Genomic DNA, 20,425 nt, shown 5'->3' on the forward strand with positions numbered 1-20,425 from the left:
CTGTAACCCAGCAGGTGACCCTTTTTACCTAAAAGGGAGGGTGCTGTGGGTCTCCTCACCTCACCACATAAAGTGTTCTCTGTGGCAGGCTGCTGCTGCTGTGAATATGGTGCAGCTCATCTCTGTCTGACAGCCCGCTGTGCACAAAGGCAGGGACGATTCTAGGATCAGACCTTTAGCTCAGCCCCTAATGAGAATGTGACACGGATACAGTGCCCCACCCCCCTCGCTAAATAATCTCTGAGCTAGCTACTGAACAACATCAGTTTATGTTTTTTGACATTATTAACACTGTGATGGAACTAAACCTGACATTTTATAAGTCACATTAATAACGACCAATTTGACACAATGTTCTAACATTCAGCAATTTTTGTTGTTTACGTTTTAATTTTCTGCGCCATTAAATGACCAACTTCTTCTCTGTGGACTACCAACGTTAGACTTCACAACCGCACTCCTGCTCTCCCTCTGACAGATCAGATAGAGGATCAGCCAAAGGTGGGAGTCTGGCACAACCACCTCTGATTGGCCAACACTACGTTTCTGTTAACCCTTTCCTTGACGGGGTTACAGGTGCATATCGGTGACAGACACACAGGATATTAATACCCTTTGAACCTGTAATTGTTTGTCCTCACTAACAGACAAGTTTGCAAACTCTAACTTGAAGCACTAAAATTGTTTTTTTATTTTTTATTATTATAATTTTTAGGGGGGCTGAGATGAAATTTAGGGGCTTGAGCCCCCCTAAAAAGGGTCTAAAATCGCCATTGGCGCACGGGTCTGGAAAAGTTATCTCCTTCGTCATATTAATGGGATAATAATGTGATTGATTGGTCATCTCCCCGGGGAAATGAGCTTTTCTGAGAACTTGCAGCTGAGGATTCTTGCTCAAGAGCCCATCAGCAGGGTGAACAGTACCCGGCTACATCAGAGACGGATTTCAACCCGGGCTGTCCCGTTTGGAGGACGGTGTTCCTCACGCCACAGCCGCTGCTGTGTAGCTGTGAGCTTCCTCGGTTGGGAATAAAGAGGAGGAGGAAGAGGAGGAAGGGTGGGGAATCCGGCGCTTCAGGACGGCTGAGTCCTCTTGCGATGCATGGAGGCTGCTTGGAAATGCTCCCCGGGTCTCCGGAGCGCATGAGGCGGTTCCAGCCGAGCAACGGGCCGCAGCACAGAGGGGATCCGGCCGCTTATCTCTGCCAGGCTGCCACACCATAGGTTCAGCTACAGGATTCGGTAAACCACGAAGGAGCGGAGGCATATTCGCCGACAGCGCCGTGATCTGGGAGCCTAAAGGCATCACTTCACACCCCTGCGTCGCAGCGGTTGCTGGATAACGGTGTAAGCTGTCGGGTGGCATCTATGCAATTTTTTCTCGACTTTTCATTGTATTATGAACACAGAGGAGGGAGAGGCGGGTGCAGCTTGCGGGGAGGCGAGGGGAGGCACCGGCATCACCTACCGCCACACCTGGGATGAAGGCGAGCCGCTGGGTTGCCAAGGACGTCGGCACCCCGAGGATGAGGACGAGGCAGCGGCGCAGGGAGAGGACGGAGAGGGCTGCCTGGAGGGCCGGGGCTGCAGAGAAGCAGGTGAGAGGAGCAACGGGGGGACTTTTTCCAGTGAGGAAGGAGCGGTCGGGGGAACATCGTGCAAGGAGCAGGCGATGCATTCAAACAGCAGCAGCGAAACCTGCATCCCCACTCCCAGCTGCCGGATCTGCTTCCAAGGCGCAGAGCAGGTAAATGTAAATACTACTGACATGTATGTGAAACAGGTCGGATATATGTCACATTTCTGTTATCAAATATCCTCTCTCTCTTTTGCGTTATTAGGTTTAAAGTCCTGTTTTTTTTTTTTTTTGTGAATGGGGGAAAGTTGATTTAAATTGAATGATGGCGAGGGCACAGAGATCATCACAGAGCTGCACTTTGATTGGTTGACTGCTGCAACTCATCTGCTTTCACAACAGTTGACATGCCTGATTGGACCTTTTTTTCATTTAACCTTTATTTATCCAGGTAAGTCGATTGAGAACAACTTCTCATTTGCGACGACGACCTGTCACATTCACACACCTGGAAGTTGCCCAGTACAACCACAGTCTGATCTGCTGGCCACTGAGCGGTTGGAGGTTAAGGGCCTTGCTCAAGGGAACCTCAGTGGTGGTAATGAGGGAGGGGACAAGCGCTGCTCTTTCACTTTCCCCACCCAGATTTTATCCTGTCGGTCTGGGGGGATTGAACCGCCACTGACCCTAAAGACCTCTGCTCAGGTTGAAGGTGTGCCAGGGCTTAGATGGAAGTGTATTAGGTCACAAATCTTTTCTACCAATAAGAATGATAAAGCTGTCATTTGTCCTGTTCTATCAGGTGCAACAGAGCTAACAGGAGACTCGGGAAGATGTCAATCAATCAGTGACATCTTACCACTGACCCACACAGACCCAATCAACCAGCTTAACCTAAACCACCCGGGCCTTGAAGACCTTATATCGTCACTGTCAGGTAAGAACCTTGTACGTCCAAAACTGTTGCTTTTCAGGAAATTAAAAGTATTTCGAAAATATTATATTGAGCTATTTACCTTCGACAAAGTCAGATGAAATCGCTTCGTCGCTGTTTAGATATTTGCGAAACCCACAGACAGACGTAAAGGGCGATAACACAAGAAATTTAAATGACAAAATATGGAGATGCAAGGTTTCTGACTGAGCAAGCAACAATATGTAACAACTTCAACAAAATCAAACTTCTATGATAGTACAGACAAGTTTCTTTTGAACAATACAGGACCTTGAACTGCTGCAGTGACTTCAGCACCATGGACAGCTACAGTGAGGAATGGCATCATTTGACTGTTTAACAGCTGAGTTTCTAGTGATGGAAAGTGACTAAATACATTTCTTCTACTCTGATACATTTCAGGGAGAAATAGTGTCAACTCTACCGAGAGTTCAGTGCATTATTTTTTTTATCACAACCAGTTGTAATCTATGCACATGTATATCGATTTGTACCCGATTCACAATGCATCGTTACATCCCTACAGATTTTACAAACAAAACATATGATCATCTTCTGACAACATCAAATGTTTTTCAATTACGCCAGCAGTATATTAGTATAAAAGTCGTAGTATAAAGGTACTTTACTGTCACATACACATACATGTAGCGAAATTCATTCTCTGCATTTAACCCATCCCTCAAGGGAGCAGTGGGCAGCCGTTTACAGCGCCCCGGGGACCAACTCCAGATCTGAGCCAGTGCCTTGATCAAGGGCACTGACTGGAGAACCTAGTACCTAGTTTTTGATGGTGGGGGAAACCGGAGCACCCAGAGGAAACCCACGCAAACATGGGAAGAACATACAAACTGCACAGAAAGGCCCGGAATGACCTGGATTCGAACCCAGAACCTTCTTGCTGTGAGGCCACAGTGCTAACCATTGCTGCACAAATTAAACACTTAAAGTCAATCCTTTCTTGACATGCTGCAACGGGAACATGCAGTAATAATGTCAGAAAAGACTAAAAGCACCTGTAACCATTTCCAAACATAATGGATCACTAGTGCTTTAAAATCTGAAACCACAGCGAGCCAGAGGGAGTGTGACTCGTAGCCACATTATGCTTCCTCCGTGACCGTAGAACCTTCTCACAGAAATTACTAATTGCAGTTAATGTTTTGGTACAGTATATAAAGTCAGTAGTTAGTTATCTGTAATGACTCTAAAGTATTCCTCATTATGCTTGATGACCACTTGGAGGCTCCCTAGAGGTCCTTAAACCTCACTTTTGGAACCACTGACTTAGAGTATACAATAACAACGTGTACTGCAGCGAAGTTGCTCATGAAAGAAAAGGATAAATTGACTTTGAAAGTAATTTAAAATACAATCACAGTTGCGTAACTGTCCAGAGCTAAAGTCACACTTCAGAACCAAGGACAGCTCACATCGTCGGGGTCAGGGTTTAGAGCAGTCTGAGGTCAAGAGGAAATATTTTTTTATCTCATAGGCTTCTCACCAGTTTCATTAGGAAATAGATTAGCATTTTAAATGTGTACAGCTACTAAAATACAAATGACATTACATACAAATGGCTGGTTCACACAGACAGAACTATCATTCTAACAAGTCTAAATTCTAAAACATTTGATGTTGTCAGAAGATGATCATATTTTTTGTTTGTAAAATCTGTAGGGATGTAACGATGCATTGTGAATCGGTAAAAGTTGATATGTGTAAAGATTACAACTGGTTGTGATAAAAAAAATAATGCACTGAACTCTCGGTAGAGTTGACACTATTTCTCCCTGAAATGTATCAGAGTAGAAGAAATGTATTTAGTCACTTTCCATCACTAGAAACTCAGCTGTTAAACAGTCAAATGATGCCATTCCTCACTGTAGCTGTCCATGGTGCTGAAGTCACTGCAGCAGTTCAAGGTCCTGTATTGTTCAAAAGAAACTTGTCTGTACTATCATAGAAGTTTGATTTTGTTGAAGTTGTTGCATATTGCCGCTATCATTCAGAAACCTTGTATCTCCATATTTTGTCATTTAAATTTCTTGCGTTATCACCCTTTACGTCTGTCTGTGGGTTTCGCAAATATCTAAACAGCGACGAGGCGATTTCATCTGACTTTGTCGAAGGCAAATAGCTCAATATAATATTTTCAAAATATTGTTGTTCACTTCCTGAAAAGCAACAGTTTCGGACATACAAGGTTTTCACCTGACAGTGACGATATGAGGTCTTCAAGGCCCAGACATCAGATATATGACTGATTGGTTAGTTATGTGCTCATGAGTTTCTTGAAAATAAGTCATTCTGCATGAAAAAAGCATTAATTACTTATTGACTAAAGACATCTTAGTCGACTTAGAACAAAACGACTGATTAGTCGACTACTTGACTAGGAGGGGCAGCCTATAAAACACATAGTATTTGTTTTAAATTCCTGTGTAGAGTCAGTTTAAGTTCAGATCTTCCCAGTTATACAATCTATACACAATGAAACAAACCGCTTCACATCAGAGGTGGATAACAAAGACTGAATCTATAGCATCCCCAAGTGATGCATCGGTCTGTCTGCGTGTCTTCCTGGAGGTGGATGGACAGATGTGGACCATCAGGGACAAATGGACACTGTGTCCGCCCGTCTCTGAAATCTGACACTCTGCAGGCCTATTTGGCTCGTGACAGCGAGCCTCGGTGAGGGACCATTCATCCTCGCCAGAGCTAGAGGGGAAGAGAGGAGTCAGGGCAGTAAATGCCTAAGTGAATATCCTGTCTTTTGAACGTGGGCTATAGCTATTAGCAGAGCTAATCTAATAGCTCTGCCTCCGGGTCCAGACTGATATTTGATTTTGATACAAAGCCGCAGGCCGAGCCAGCTCGCCCGTGTTATCAAGAAGATTGCGAAACAGAAATGTGACACTTTAAAATAGTCACATCTGAGCGGATAAGAGTGAGAGGCCAAATCAGCATCAGTGGTTGGCTGATTAGAATTTTGATCAATGTTGAACTTGACAATATATCAGCTATGGGGTCATTCGGAAGTAGCAGAAAACGAAAGAAATTCTCAACTCAAATTTGTTAGGGATGCACCGAGTTATCGGCAGAACATCGGCATCAGCCGGTATTCGCCTCGTTGACTGTCATCGGCTGAGGGGTTGAGGATGTATACCATGTAACTACAAAACTACCGGTTACGATTCCTGGCCGAGAACCTTTGGTGCACGTTTGATTTGATTTTATTAGGATCCCCATCAGCTGATGCAGAACATCAGCTACTCTTCCTGAGGTCCTGTTTTCAGACAAAACAGACACATGATATAAAAATAAGAGGAGTATAACTAGCATTATTCTTTCTTGCAAATATAACTATACATATTCCTCTTCATAAATATTACACTAAATACATAAGCACTGAATATAGAAAAGTGAAATCTTACAACATCTTTGTATACATATAAATATTCCTATACATAAAAAGTTCAAAAGTAGATACAAAATATGGTTACAGGGTTAGGGCCCTTAGGTGTTGCTTTACTTGTTTTTTAAAGCTTGATTGTATTGTGCGCTTTAGCAATCTCAGCCAGAAGTGAGTTCCATGCAACCATACCTCGATACAATACTGTACATTACATTACATGTCATTTAGCCGACGCTTTTTATCCAAAGCGACTTGCAATTGCTATATATGTCAGAGGTAACACGCCTCTGGAGCAACTAGGGGTTAAGTGTCTTGCTCAGGGACACATTGGTTGATGTATCGCAGTGGGAATCGAACCCAGGTCCCAGCTCTCGGGGTCTAGGAACTTTGAAAAGACCTTTGGTGGCATGTCTGATGGGGTATTTATGTGTGTTGGGGATCTTATTCCCCAGAGCCCTTATGTCTTTTGTCGGCCAGCAGTTTTTGCTACACCCTGTAACGCCCTGCAGTGCCATGCTACACCATGAACTACTACAACTACTATTTCTAGTCACTGTTCCATTATCTTTATTATAACTATTATTGCCACTGTTCATCACACCCCCGACCTGCACCGTCAGACACCGCCTACCAAGAGCCTGGGTCTGTCCCAGGTTTCTTCCTAAAAGGAGGTTTTTCCTCTCCACTGTTGCACTAAATGCTTGCTCTTGGGGGAATTGTTGGAATTGTTGGGTCTTTGTAAATTATAGAGTGTGGTCTAGACCTACTCTATCTGCAAAGTGTCCTGAGATAACTTATGATTTTATACTATAAATAAAATTGAATTTAATTGAATTGAATTGAATTGTGTTAGAGCTAAATGTAGGTTGACTATACAATTAGGAATTTTCAATTCATTAATGTTTCTAACAAAAGCCAGGAGTGATGCTGATAGTCTCTCCTCAACTTTCAACCAGGAGAGATTGACATGCATGTTGTTTATATTAGACCTAAGTGGACATTGAAGGGCAAGACGAGCTCTGTGCTCTGTTCTGAACCAGCTGCAGTTTCCCTAGATCCTTCTTTGCAGCACCTGAACATATCATTGGGCAATAGTCTAGATGTGATAGCATCCCCCCTCTCTCTCTCCCCGTTTCCTGTCTCTTGATGCGTATGGTTGTCCATCATGTCCGATGATGACCATCTTCTCCATCATTTATGAGATTTTTGGTGACTGTATAGTACATGGATATACTATAGTTCTATTACCACTCTTCATCAGCAGTGGGAAAAGTATTCAGTTCCTTTACTTAAGTAAAAGTACTAATACCACACTAAAAATACTCTGTTACAAGTAAAAGTCCTGCATTGAAGATGCTACTTAAGCAAAAGTCTATGTGAAAGTATCATCAGGAAAATGTACCTAAAGTATTAAAAGTAAAAATCAATCCTCCCATTTTAGAAACTGGAAACATTCCAAACTATTTTGTGTTTAATGGTCTAATCATTTCAGCTGGACTTGTAGGCCGTTATATTGTTGGCTAGTTTACTTTATAATAACAGATTATTTTTGTGTGCAGGAATCTTGATGTGTAAAGTAACTAGTAACTAAAGCTGTAACAGATGAAGTAATGTAGTAATAGTGGTGTAAAAAGTACAATATTTCTCTCTGAAATGTAGCGGAGTAGAAGTAGAAAGTGGCATGAAAAGAAAAGACTCAAGTAGGGTACAATTAGTTCAACATTTGGACTTAAGTACAGTATACTTCCCAGCCTTGTTGGCTTTCTAGTACACTCCAGACTCCATTGGCCTTTATAACACTAAAATAAGTGGAATATTTTCATCAAATGTCCCCTCAGAGGTTTCAGAAACGTATTAAAATCCTCCTTGATGTTGGTTTTTATCACGTCTTCAGTACATAGCTGACCCGCTACAGTTAATCCAAGCGAAAGCCTCCGAGGTAACCCACAAGGTTAATATGACAAGATGAAAAACGAGCTGCCTGACCACTGACCTTAATATACTATTAATATGCCACTCGCAGCCAAGCCGGCAGGTCAAAGCTACAGCAATGGCTGCTCGAGGAATGCCTCGAGGAGGAAGGAAAAAAAAGAAACCAGAACAAATAGATATGGCTGTGATGATTAATACCATGCTGCATCCATGCCGTTAATATCCGCCACGTGCTGTAGCTTTGAGAAATGATCATTGATCGGAGTGATGCTGGTAAAGCCCTCCGGTGAACAAGTCATGTATTTTCTTTGATGCATGACTCGCTGGAAGAATAGGCCAAACTGAGCCCTGAGAACAAGGATTTCTAGATGATGGGAAAGTTGACACAGACCTTGAAAATGGACGCAAGATTAATATTGTGGAGACGGTTCTAATATCGACCCAAAAGCAGTTTCTTTCTGTTTCTTAAAGGTTCTGTCACTGATGATAGAAACACCGGACAAGATATGAATGTTAAGTAGCTACTTAAAGCGTAACTCTCGCCAAAAAGCAACCTAAGGTCTTTATGTGAATGTACCCGAGTCAAACTTTCATTTAAAAGCATAATTAGGATGGAAGCGCCACTTTTAAGATTTACCGTATTCTCGTTTTCGGTCAAATGGCCTTTTGAATGGGAGAGCTAGGGGCACTACTAAAGTAAAGTAAAGTAGTCGATCTCCGAATGCAACCTAACAGGGAGGAGAATAAAGATGGAAAGCTCCGAAAGCTTAGTTCCATATAAATGCACAGATAATTCGGTGTTTTGTCGTTAGTGAATAAAAATATTGACCTTGTAGATGAAAAAGGAGCCTCATATAAGAATGACATTTCGTCCTATGGAGTCCGTTCATTCGCATTCGGAGATCGACTCGATTTTTGACTGGCGAGATGGCTGCGACCGGAAAAACCACCTGCTAAAGTGAGTTGTTCAAAACCTTTTTAGTCAACTCTGTGAACACAATGTTCTCAATGCTTTCGTTAAGGTGTAGAGCCCCTGGTGATACTTGGAGCAAAGTCTCATGTTGTGTCGAGCCTTCTTAGTGTTTTAAACATAGTGATTTTGATGCGATCATAGTAGTGCCCCTAGCTCTCCCATTCAAAAGGACATTTGACCGAAAACGAGAATACGGTCAATCTTAAGTGGCGTTTCCGTACCAATTATGCTTTTTAAACGAAAGTTTGACTCGGGTACATTCACAAAAAGACCCTAGGTGTCACGGTTAAAACTGAATTGAACCCAAATGCAGACCATAACACTGAGCCAGAGAAGGTTTAACAGGTTTATTATAAAGTTAAATTTGTTCAGGTCTCCAACAATAGGGGAAGAGCAGGTCCAGGTCTACAGAGTGGGAAACAGTTCCAGAGTTCTGAGCAGGAGTGGTACCGTACTGTCCGAGTGTCCGTGGTGAATCCAAATGACGTCCAGTAGTGGTAAGCAGGATGATGGTGGCAGGAGTGAAGCGGAGGCAGGAGTCGGGTTCCGAATAGCTGTAGCACAGGAGAAGATATAAATTGAACAGGCCAAAAACACGAAAGGCAAACAAGCAGGTTTGAGTCAGCAGCGAGACTAACGTGGAAATCTTGGCTATGATCTGACGATGAGTGGCAAGGTTGACCGGGTATTTAAGGCTGAGGTGATTATGGTGAATGAGCTGCAGCTGGAACCCTGACTCCCGCACACCAGACTTCACTCCTGCAATAAAGAACAGACAGAGGGGAGGGGAAGAGCAGAGAGAGAGCTACCTAGCAGCAGTAGGCCTAACACTAGGTTGCATTTTAGCGAGTTACGCTTTAATGTTATAGCAGTCGTCGTTTTGCTGCCTCCATGTTACATTGTTGAATTTGTGTGAAAGGAAAGCTTCTTCACATCTGTTCAAATGATGAAATGGGCAGACATCTGCTTCCTCTGTGTTGATTGTTGAAGCCAGGGCAGAGTTTGAATTCTTGCAGCATTTATCTTCCCAGAGTAACTAATTCATTTCAAAAGACCAGTGTTTTTACAAAGTTTAACCATTGTCCCACCATTTCACTAAACTTGTGCAAAGAAGGCAGTAGTGTGCAGACTTTCTCTCCTGTATTTTCTTCTGTCTGGCCTCTCATTAATAGTTTCCTTGTGTTTCCTTTAGGTATCAAAATCAATTTTTTAGAGCCTCGAAGCTTTATTGATTTTGCTCATCGGTCCATTTCAGTATCACGTCTGCTTTAGTTTTTGTGTTGGTATATATTTGTGATTTCATTTTCTAATTTGCACAACAACAAAAAAGCCCAGCTGAGACTGATGGGAATGTCATTTGTTTCGATGATTTGATTCATTTTTGCAGCTCTAGATATGACAACAACCCTCCAGAATATTCTACCACTTGTTGGCCCCATTTAATCTCTGTTCACATTTGACCTTTGCCCTCTGTCGGGTCTCCAGGGCGACCTGTTGAACCCGTGTCGGTGTGACGGTTCTGTGCGTTACACCCACCAGCACTGCCTGCTGAAGTGGATCAGTGAGCGCGGCTGCTGGACCTGCGAGCTCTGCTGCTATCGCTTCCACGTCATCGCCATCAACTTGAAGACGCCTCGGCAGGTAAAATACTGCAGAACAAAAAACATTTCCTTTTCCAGTTCCTGTCTGTTTAAAGTTGCCGCAGTTGCCGTTACACTTTTTGGTGGAGATGGCAGTGAGAAACAGAACACACTTTACAGTACGTTTACATGCACTCCAATATTCCACTATTATTCTGAATATGACAACATTCCGAATTTGATATAGACATAGGGGATGGAGGGGGGGTGTTACAAACCCCCCATAATCAAAACTGGCCAGTGCACCCCCCAAAAAACCTTTGGCCTTTTTCTGAAACTAGCATTTTCCGATTAAAACATGTAGGATATTCCTGTATTATTCAGGTTTTAGAGGCATTCTTTGGGCATGTATACAGCGCATTCGAAATATCAGTCAGGGCTTTTTACCGCAGTTTACGGCCTCTTGCCTGTTTACGGCTTACAGTCAGCTCTGTACGTTGCTATGGTTTCTGTACACAAACCAACCAGCCAACAGTTTGCAAGGCTGCAGACCCGATAAGAAGGAGAAACACAGCTACTTTTAAACATCATTAAAGACTTGGATATCAACAGGTTTCTGGATATGAGCCAACCTTTAAGATTATTTTTTGGGGCATTTTCATGTTTCTTTTTTTAATATGATTTTTGACCATCCCACCATCTTTGTGGAAGTGCAACACAAAAAGTACTTTTTGAAGTGTTCTTCTCAACTTAATCGGTAGTAAAGAGTTTATTTATAAGAAAACACTGAATAAATGGTGGTGGTTTTGGGAGCTTGAGGCAAACGTAACGTTGACTGTGAACATGCTGAGTGTTTCTGTTTCCTCTTCAGGTCTCTGCTTTCAGTTTGGAGCGTCAGAATTCCTTCAGTCCTCGTTTCTTTAAAAAAGCTGAACAGACAGAGACTCGTGAGGCTTAAAATATCCTCATTCTGGATCGTTTCTATAACTTCTAACTAAAGAACATTCAAGCCTTTTCAAATCTGTTTGCTCCAGATGGGACTTGACTCCCTGGCAGACTGAACAAACACAGCTGAGGCTGTGCAAAGCTCTACTTTCTGTCCACTCAGTCTGTCCAAAGTCTTCTAAAACAATCCTCCGCTCAGCATAAAAAAAAAAGATCTTTCAATATTTAAAAAAAAGACATGTTTATGTTGAAATAAATACACCTACACAAGTAATTATGTATCTCGTTGTACATACGCTTGCCATCTTATGGACATAATGTGCAAAAATAGATATTCCAATAGTTCAAACCTGTGTGTTTTTTAAAAGAACATCTGAACGTCATTTTTGACCAGTTTTGACAGCTCTTATGTGTATTGGATTAGTCTATATCCATGATGTTCCACTTCCGGGATTGCTCTGGTGCCGCCGGAAATTCCGCCGTATATCTTTCTTTTTGGCCAGATGTCCGTCATCTTCTTCTTTCTTTGTGTTGGCATTTTAAACTCCGGTGGATTTCTGAGGACTATGGTTAACTGCTCCTCAGATCTCTGCAGGGTAAATCCAGACAGCTAGCTAGACTATCTGTCCAATCTGAGTTTTCTGTTGTACGACTAAAACTACTTTTGAACGTACACGTTCCACCAAAACAAGTTCCTTCCCGAGGCTATTTTGCAGCGGCATCGTGGCTCTGTCCTGCGCTTAGCGCCGCCCAAGACGATTGTGATTGGTTTAAAGAAATGGCAATAAACGTTTTTCTCCCATCCCAGAATGCTGTGTGCCAGACCCTCCTCCGCAGCACTGTGGAGAAGGTCTGGCAAAGCGAGACTAGTATTGGATTGATCAGATGAGATGAAAAATGAGAAGAGCCTTCTGTGTGCACTCTCACAGTCGTTTGTTTGCTTTCCTCGCTACCATTTTCAAGCTGAACAGCCAATCAGCCAATCAGATGGATTGGCTGTCGTCGGCCATCGGCTGAACGGATTGGCTGTTCAGCCGACGGCCGACGACAATTCAACATGTTGAATCGGCCAAAAAAAGGCTGACGAAGGCCGACGTGTGGCATAAAACCCAAACCCAAAGCCCAACTTGGACCGCCTTGGTGTGTCAGGGCCTTAAAGGACAAATCCGGCGCAAAATGAACCTAGGGGTTAATAACACGTGTACCGAGTCAACCGTTGTCTGGGATATGTTTTCATGCTGATCCAATGTGACCAGTTTTAGCGCAAACTAATTAGCTTATAATGCTAGTCGTCGGGGCACGGATAAAGTAAAAAGAAATCGCTATTTCTAAACCACTAACAAGGCTCAACATAGCAGTTTCACCACCACAAGCAACGATCAGTCAAACGACAAACGCCGTGTAACCAGTAACCAGTAACATAGCTCAAGCACGGCGTTCGTCGTTTGACTGGTCATGACTGTTTTCACAAGATGGCGCCTGCCTGTATATGTGAACGCTACTGTCTTTATAAACTCTCTTTTTAATAAACTGTCTGTACACTTACAAAGTTCTCAATGCTTCGGTTTACATGTAGGGACCCTCATTATGCTACCTTACATTATGCGATTTATTTTTACTTCCGCGTGCCCCGACGACTAGCTTTATAAGCTAATTAGCAGTTTGCGCTAAAACTGGTCACATTCGACTAGCATGAAAACATATCCCAGAGAACGGTCGAGTCGGTATCGATGTGTAATTAACGCCTAGGTTCATTTTGCGCTGGATTTGTCCTTTAATGCAGTAGAGAGGACAGGCTCTTTCAGTAGTAGTTTGTTTCTCTCACCCCGTAAACCTGCTAACTGATGTTTAGTTGCTCTCTGTGTGCAGTGGCAGTCCATCACCATCACCCTGGTGGAGAAGGTGCAGATCATCGCCGTGTTTCTGGGCTCTCTCTTCCTGGTGTCCAGCATCTCCTGGCTGCTGTGGTCCACTCTGAGCCCGCAGGCCATCTGGCAGCGCCGCGACCTCCTCTTCCAGATCTGCTACGGCATGTACGGCTTCATGGACCTGGTCTGCTTAGGTGAGCCTGCAGAAGACTTGTCAGCACAATGTAAAGAATATCCTCTCAACTTGACTTTATCTAGCACCTTTCCTGCAAGCATGCAGCCCAAAGGGCTTCAAGAACTAAATTCACACACTGGGGGCTAAAAAAATGTTATAAAAAACAATAATTAACACTTTATACTAATGCTACAACATTACTCCAAATTAAAAGCCAGATTAAAAAGATAGGTCTTTAATTTCTTTTTAAAAATACAGAGAGATCTTGCAATTCTAAAATCCAGAGGCAGTGGGTTCCACAGTTTAGTGGCATAAAAACAGAATGCACTTTCCCTGGTCCTTTTATTGGACACATAAGGAACATTTAAAAGAGAAGCAGTGGGGGACCTTAGTGAACTGGCTGAAATATAAAAGAAAAGAAAATCACTGATGTATGGAGGAGTGAGTTCATTTAAATTGGTCAATAAAACTGTTGAACCTAAAGTTAAAAAACCTGGACCAACGGTTCGAACCTTGATTTTATTTGTGCAATAGAAAAAATTTGATTTCACCTTTTTTCTCTCTGTATGGATTACATAAGACAAAATCTATAGCACAGATGGAGCACTAGTTTAGGAAGAGCACTGAAGTCACAGCTTGCATTCGTTGATTGGCATCAAATGCTTCATGAGTACTTCATCGTCATTCACAGGCTGCTTGACTACCAGTTGACGGTACAGGAAAGACTATTTTGTGGTTTCTTTTCTCTTCTCTGACATTTTATAGACCAAACAACTAAATGATTAATTGAGAAAATAATCAGCATAGTAATGGCCAATGAAAATAATCGTTAGTTGCAGCCCTACAAAAGTTTAACACTTCTGAAAAAGGGTTTAAAGGATGTTTAGGCTCTTAGTGTAACCTTTGGTACCAGAGAAGCATCCAACAAATACTTTCCCCTCAGGTTTTCCCATAACCTGTGAACTGGAGTTCAGCCTTGAAAGTCAGGTTCGAGTTTGAGCATTGGCTTTTCTATAGTTCTCTAAAGTCATTCATAAAGATGTTTTCTGAAATGGAAGAAACCAGAAGCTGAGGTAGATGAAGCATGTTGAAGAAAAAATTTAGATGAATTACAATAGCTAATTCGGAACATTTCCTCAAGCTTGACAATTGCCTTTAGATCAGAGGTGCCCACATTCTTTCATATGAAGGGCCAAAATGTATCTGGATGGAAACATAAATGTTGATGTTGAAGAATACTGCAATTCTTGTCATTCCTCGTTGATAAAACTTACATATTTAATTTAAAAGGGAAGTGTACCAGCACTGTGCTTTACGTTGCTGTAAAACTAGGATTAAGTATTTATTAGCTGGACAAAATGCAAGTTTCGTAGTCATTACGGTAAGGATTTTACAGCACTTCTAAGAGGAGATAAGCATGAGCATGTCAAATGCCATGGTGGGCCAAAACAAAGGGAGCACGGGCCAAACTTTGCCCGTAGGGTCCCAAATTGGGCAGTCTTGCTTTAGATGATACCTAAAATCTGACCATATCAGAGGATCAACATTTCCTTTAATGTTTTCTCCTTGTAACAGGTTTGATTGTCCACGAGGGGGCGGCGGTGTACAACGTATTCATGCGCTGGCGAGCCGTCAACCTCCACTGGGATCTTAAGAGCTACGATAAAGCAAAAGACATGGAGGAGACGAGCAATGGCCATTCCTCATTGGTCCCCAGGACACTTTGGTTGCCTCTGGCTACCTTTGGGCCCAATGGCCACCTACACTCCACCCAGCTGGGGCCGCAGCCATGGACCTGCCTCTGTTTGGCCCCCTTCTGCCCTGGCCTGGTGCCCCGAAACAACCTCAGCCAGGACAGTGACTCAGGAGAGGTTGTCATTCGTGTGACATCGGTGTAACACCAGGCAGTATTTATGCAGGAACAAGCATCTGATGGTTTTCACTTGGTGGTAACAATGAGCTTCTCTGGGCAGTTTATATTACACAATTTGTTGACTTTTTTTTGCAGTTTTTCCAAATGTTTTCCGAATGAATTGTTTGTCTGCTCTGGGGCGGGTCCTCAAAACAATCTCAACAGTTAAATGAACTCATGTGGGGTGTCATTGCCTTTGTGTTTAATTCTTAGAAGAAAAAACAACAGTCAACAGTCACCTCTAGCCTTTCTTTTTCCAAACCCTTGTGCAGTATTCAAGTCTCGTGGGATAGAAGGTAGTGATGAGAAAGATGATTAGATTTACAACTTGTGACCATTTACATCCTCACACATTCATGATGGTAAGGTTAATAGATACTGTACATGGTCAACATAGCACTATATACCTTAAATGTGGCTTTTTTTCCTATTGAATGATGGGCTTTGGCTGATTTGAGGCATCCATGCTTGTTTGCTTTTTGAGACACTTTGCATTGTTTGGCAACAGGTGGAATATGTGAAAGCTTTGTGACACAATCAGTTTCCCAGTGGTAATTATGACTGGGATATTGATGTGAACAAGTATTTACAGAAGTTGCCACATGACATAAACGCAGTAAAATAATGAATGAAACTTTACCTTGGTTTACTTGGGTTTAAATGGAGGTCCTTGTAATTGGTACCAAATTGTCAGAATATTACAGGTCTGTAATAGTGTTACTGATATATATAGCAACATGACTGAATGCCATGCTAGTAGCCCAGTGAGGCTGTAAATACATTACACATCAGATAACAATTGCTGGATGGCTGTACAATTTTAAGATGCTTATCACTAGTGGTGCAATGTTTTTTTTTTAATCGATCCAACCTGGACGTTGTGTTCAGACTCAATGCAAAATGAATTTAAGTAGTGGTACTATTGCACAATAACTCAATTTAACTAGCTCCAGGCAGCGCAAATTAAATTGAGTTGTCCACTTGAGTTGAAAACATTTCAACGTAAGGTGACAATTTAAACCTACCCCAAAGCTACAGGAGTCCGCCATGAGAAAACTGGAGCAGACTGAACTCACACACATACACACACACACACACACACACCCCTCTGATTTGTTCAGTGATTTAAATAGGTCTGGTGTGGAGTCCGTTGACAGCTATCTCAGCTGGTTGGAAAAACAGTCGACCAATCAAAGCTTTTTGGTGGGACAAAAAATGGGGATCTCATTGTCTGACATAGTTAGCTTCCTAGCTACATCCATAAAGAATAGCGGCAGAAAAACGGCCACAAAAATTGTGTCAAGTGAGATCGGTGCTACTTAACATGTTGTTGTAAGTAGATGCATAGAAGTAACTTCTAAATTGGCATATTGTGTTATGTTTGATCTACGAGAAAAACAAAGTTAACTTTTCCTTGCAACCTCTACCACGGCTTCTGAGACCACTGAAAATGACAACCTAATCTCACATAAATATGTGAAATGACCACAACCTTTTGACCCAGTATTACGTGGTGGTGGAACGTAATGTATTAGAATAAAGTATCAGAACCACGGAAAGAGGTTTAGGAAAGATCATTGTTTGGGCTAAAATAAGTAGCCTATGTGTTACATACATAAGGGACGATTACGAGAAGAGTATGTGACGCAGGCTATGTTCCTAGCTAAATCAAGTATGTTAGGTATTTTAACTACGTACGTAAGTTTAAATGAGCCAACGTTGACTCTTGATTTTACACGGTGAAAGAACTGGACACGTGTTTGTTCAGAAATCAGCTAGCATGAACATGATGCCAGGCTGAATAAGAATCAAAGGTCAAAACAGCATCAGGGTTACTGCTGTAAGATGGACATATGTAGCTAATATCTGTACTGTAGCCTTCATTTTTGGCTAACTTGCTGACACTTTACCGTTAGCATGTTAACATGCTACAATTGGCATGGATGACAATTCAAATTTCAACATGTTAACCATAAATTGAATCATGGTAAAATGCAATTTTTAATCTAATGTTGTGCATGTTAGCATGCTAACACTGGTTGTTTTAGAACTGTGCTGAAAGTTTGTATATAGCTTTGAGTGTCAAACTAGATTCCAAAACTGCTGGACTATGAAGAGAGCTTTGTATCTTTATCACTGTGTTTCCATGGGATGAACCTGCTTTATGTTTGGTACAAATGTAACCTACATTTTAGAAGACCAGACCTTTCCCAGCAAGCATTTAATGGACGGGGACGCAGGATTCAGCGATTTAGCAAATAAGCACAAAACAACTGATTTGAATTGAATTGATTTTTAACTTGATCTTCAGATGATTTGTGCTGTATAAATACAGCTGTTGAAAACTAGTTTTGATCTGTCTGTATGCCATTCTGTTGAGTTTCCAGGAGCCAGTAGTGTTTGGGTTGTGGGGTTTTGGGTTGGTGGATTGGTTTGGGGTTCTGTTCTCCACCCCAGGTCATTTGGTTTTTTTTATTTTTTTTGGTGCCTTAGGAGGCTGGGCGACAACGTCTCAAGCACAGAAATGACTTGAATGTGACCTTTGCTGTTGGCTGTATTTCTACTGAATGTAACATGGATGTGATGTATAAAGAATATTTATATACACAGAGAGCAGTGTGGGTTATTTGGCTGATGTCAAATTAATAGAATGAAAGTGCGAAGTAGGAGTGCGAAAATGCGAGTAGAACTTTTATGAGAGCTGAACTTACTAACTTACTAACAGTAGCCTCTTCACATCAAGAGCCAATGGACGAAAGTGGAAGATCATCTAATGCTGGTGAGTCCACTGGCTGGAAAAAATCATTTCTGTTATTATGATGGAATTAGATCTGTGGAAATGCCCACAGTACTAACTGAGACAAAGATCTTGGGCAAATATGATCTTCCTCATTGCTAGTGTTTTAGTTCATTTTGTAAAATAAAAACATAAGTTTGATGAAATCTTAAAGGTCCCATCACTTTATGAGTTTTTTTAACATTAATGTGAGTTCCCCTAGCCTGCCTATGGTCCCCCAGTGGCTAGAAATGGTGATAGGTGTAAACAGAGCCCTGGGTATCCTGTTCTGCCTTTGAAAAAATGAAAGCTCAGATGGGCCAATCTGGAATCTTCCCTTTATGACATCATAAGGGGAAATGTCACCTCCCCTTTCTGTGCTTTGCCCGCCCAGAGAATTTGGCCCACCCATGAGAGAGAGAGAGACATCATGGCTGGCAAACGAGCGAAGCATGGCAGTTGGTCAAGGCCACACCCCCACCCTCCACCTTGCCCCCCCTCTCTCCTCCTCAATAGCATTTAAAGCTACAGACACAGAAATGGCACATCCTAAGGAAAGCTCATTGTGGGACTGGCTCTAGTGGCTGTAATTCTGCACCAAGGCTGAATTTCGGGAAAGAGACTTCAGATACAGTATTAGGGGACCACTAAGGTCTATATAAAAGAGACTTCAGATACAGTATTAGAGGACCACTAAGGTCTATATAAAAGAGACTTCAGATACAGTATTAGGGGACCACTAAGGTCTATATAAAAGAGACTTCAGATACAGTATTAGGGGACCACTAAGGTCTATATGAAGGAGACTTCAGATACAATATTAGGGGACCACTAAGGCCTATATAAATAGACTTCAGATACAGTATTAGGGGACCACTAAGGCCTATATAAATAGACTTCAGATACAGTATTAGGGGACCACTAAGGCCTATATAAATAGACTTCAGATACAGTATTAGGGGACCACTAAGGCTTATATAAAAGCATCCAAAAAGCAGCGTCATAGGACCTTTAAGAACAGAGGTAAAAATGAAACACCATGGTATGGTTTACATTTTGTACTACTTTGTAATCTGCAAATGCATTTATCATTTCAAGTGTTATTGGAAAAAAGAAATATAATATCTTATCCACAATTGTCTTTATGCACATGGTCCTGAGATCTAAGTAGTCTCAATTGTTTTTGCATTCATTTGTTATCTGTTTATAGATAATCTGCACATAAAAACTAGTCTATATCCACGACCTTCCACTTCCAGGATTGCTCCGTTGCTGCCGGAAATTCCGCTGTATGTCTCTCTTTTCCGCCGGGTGTCCGTCACCTTCCTCTTTCTTGGTGTTGGCATTCAAAACTCTGGTGGATTTCTGAGGACTATGGTTAACTGCTCCTCAGATCTCTGCAGGGTAAATCCAGACAGCTAGCTAGACTATCTGTCCAATCTTGAGTTTTCTGTTGCAAGACTAAAACTACTTTTGAATGTACACGTTCCACCAAAACAAGTTCCTTCCCGAGGTTATTTAGCAGAGGCACCGTGGCTCCGTCTGGCGCTTAGCACCACTCAAGATGATTGTGATTGGCTTAAAGACATGCCAATAAACCAGAGCACGTTTTTCTCCCATCCCAGAATGCTGTGTGAACTAGCCCTCCTCCGCAGCGCTGTGGAGAAGGTCTGGCAAAGCGAGACTACATGAAAACGGAATTGTTGACAAGGTACATCCTTATATGAGTCATGGTCGAAAATGCATTAATCAGGTAAACAGTCATTTTGATGCTTGGGCTACATGTTTATTGAGGTTACTTAGCGTCTGCGTCAGACAACTCTCCTACGTCTGCAAGCAGCAGGGGACCTGCGAGGTCTTCTATGTCTGCGAACGAGGCGAGCGGCCTGTCTGTCTGCGTGGCATTGTCATAAAACAACCTCTGGGTGTGATGGGTTTATATTTATAGCATTCCAGTGAATGTTCTATGATCCCAATTCACATGGGAAACTCAATGACATTATCATAGGAAGTACATCCAGTATAGGCTGGGTCCCGAACACACCTAGGGCTGGGCAGAAGAAGGAAAGATCTCAAATAGCTACTTCTCAGATATAGGGATAAGAGAGAAAGAAATGCAAAGGAAGGACGATAAAGAAGGAAAGAAAGAGATAGAGAGGGTAAAACTATTCTCTTGAGATCAAAAGAAAAAGAACGTAACAACATATGAAGAAATAGTAAAAGAAGGTAAAGAAAATTAAACAAAAAAAGAAAGAACAAGCAACAGTTAAGCAAGAAATGATGCACATGGTAAAGCTGAAGTTAATGTGTCCTAG

General features: G+C 42.1%; 1 protein-coding gene across 1 annotated transcript; it reads left to right on the top strand.

Annotated features, from left to right (window-relative positions):
* Positions 1-871: 871 nt before the first annotated feature.
* On the top strand, positions 872-15,973 carry march11 (membrane-associated ring finger (C3HC4) 11). The gene is made up of 4 exons (XM_031292091.2): positions 872-1,747; positions 10,340-10,495; positions 13,249-13,441; positions 14,998-15,973. The coding sequence occupies exons 1-4, from the start codon at positions 1,400-1,402 to the stop codon at positions 15,318-15,320; spliced, it is 1,020 nt and encodes a 339-aa protein (XP_031147951.1). The 5' UTR covers positions 872-1,399; the 3' UTR covers positions 15,321-15,973.
* The last annotated feature ends 4,452 nt before the right edge of the window (positions 15,974-20,425 follow it).

The sequence above is a fragment of the Sander lucioperca genome, chromosome 9 (assembly GCF_008315115.2).
Source record: "Sander lucioperca isolate FBNREF2018 chromosome 9, SLUC_FBN_1.2, whole genome shotgun sequence".
Taxonomy (NCBI): Eukaryota; Metazoa; Chordata; class Actinopteri; order Perciformes; family Percidae; genus Sander; species Sander lucioperca.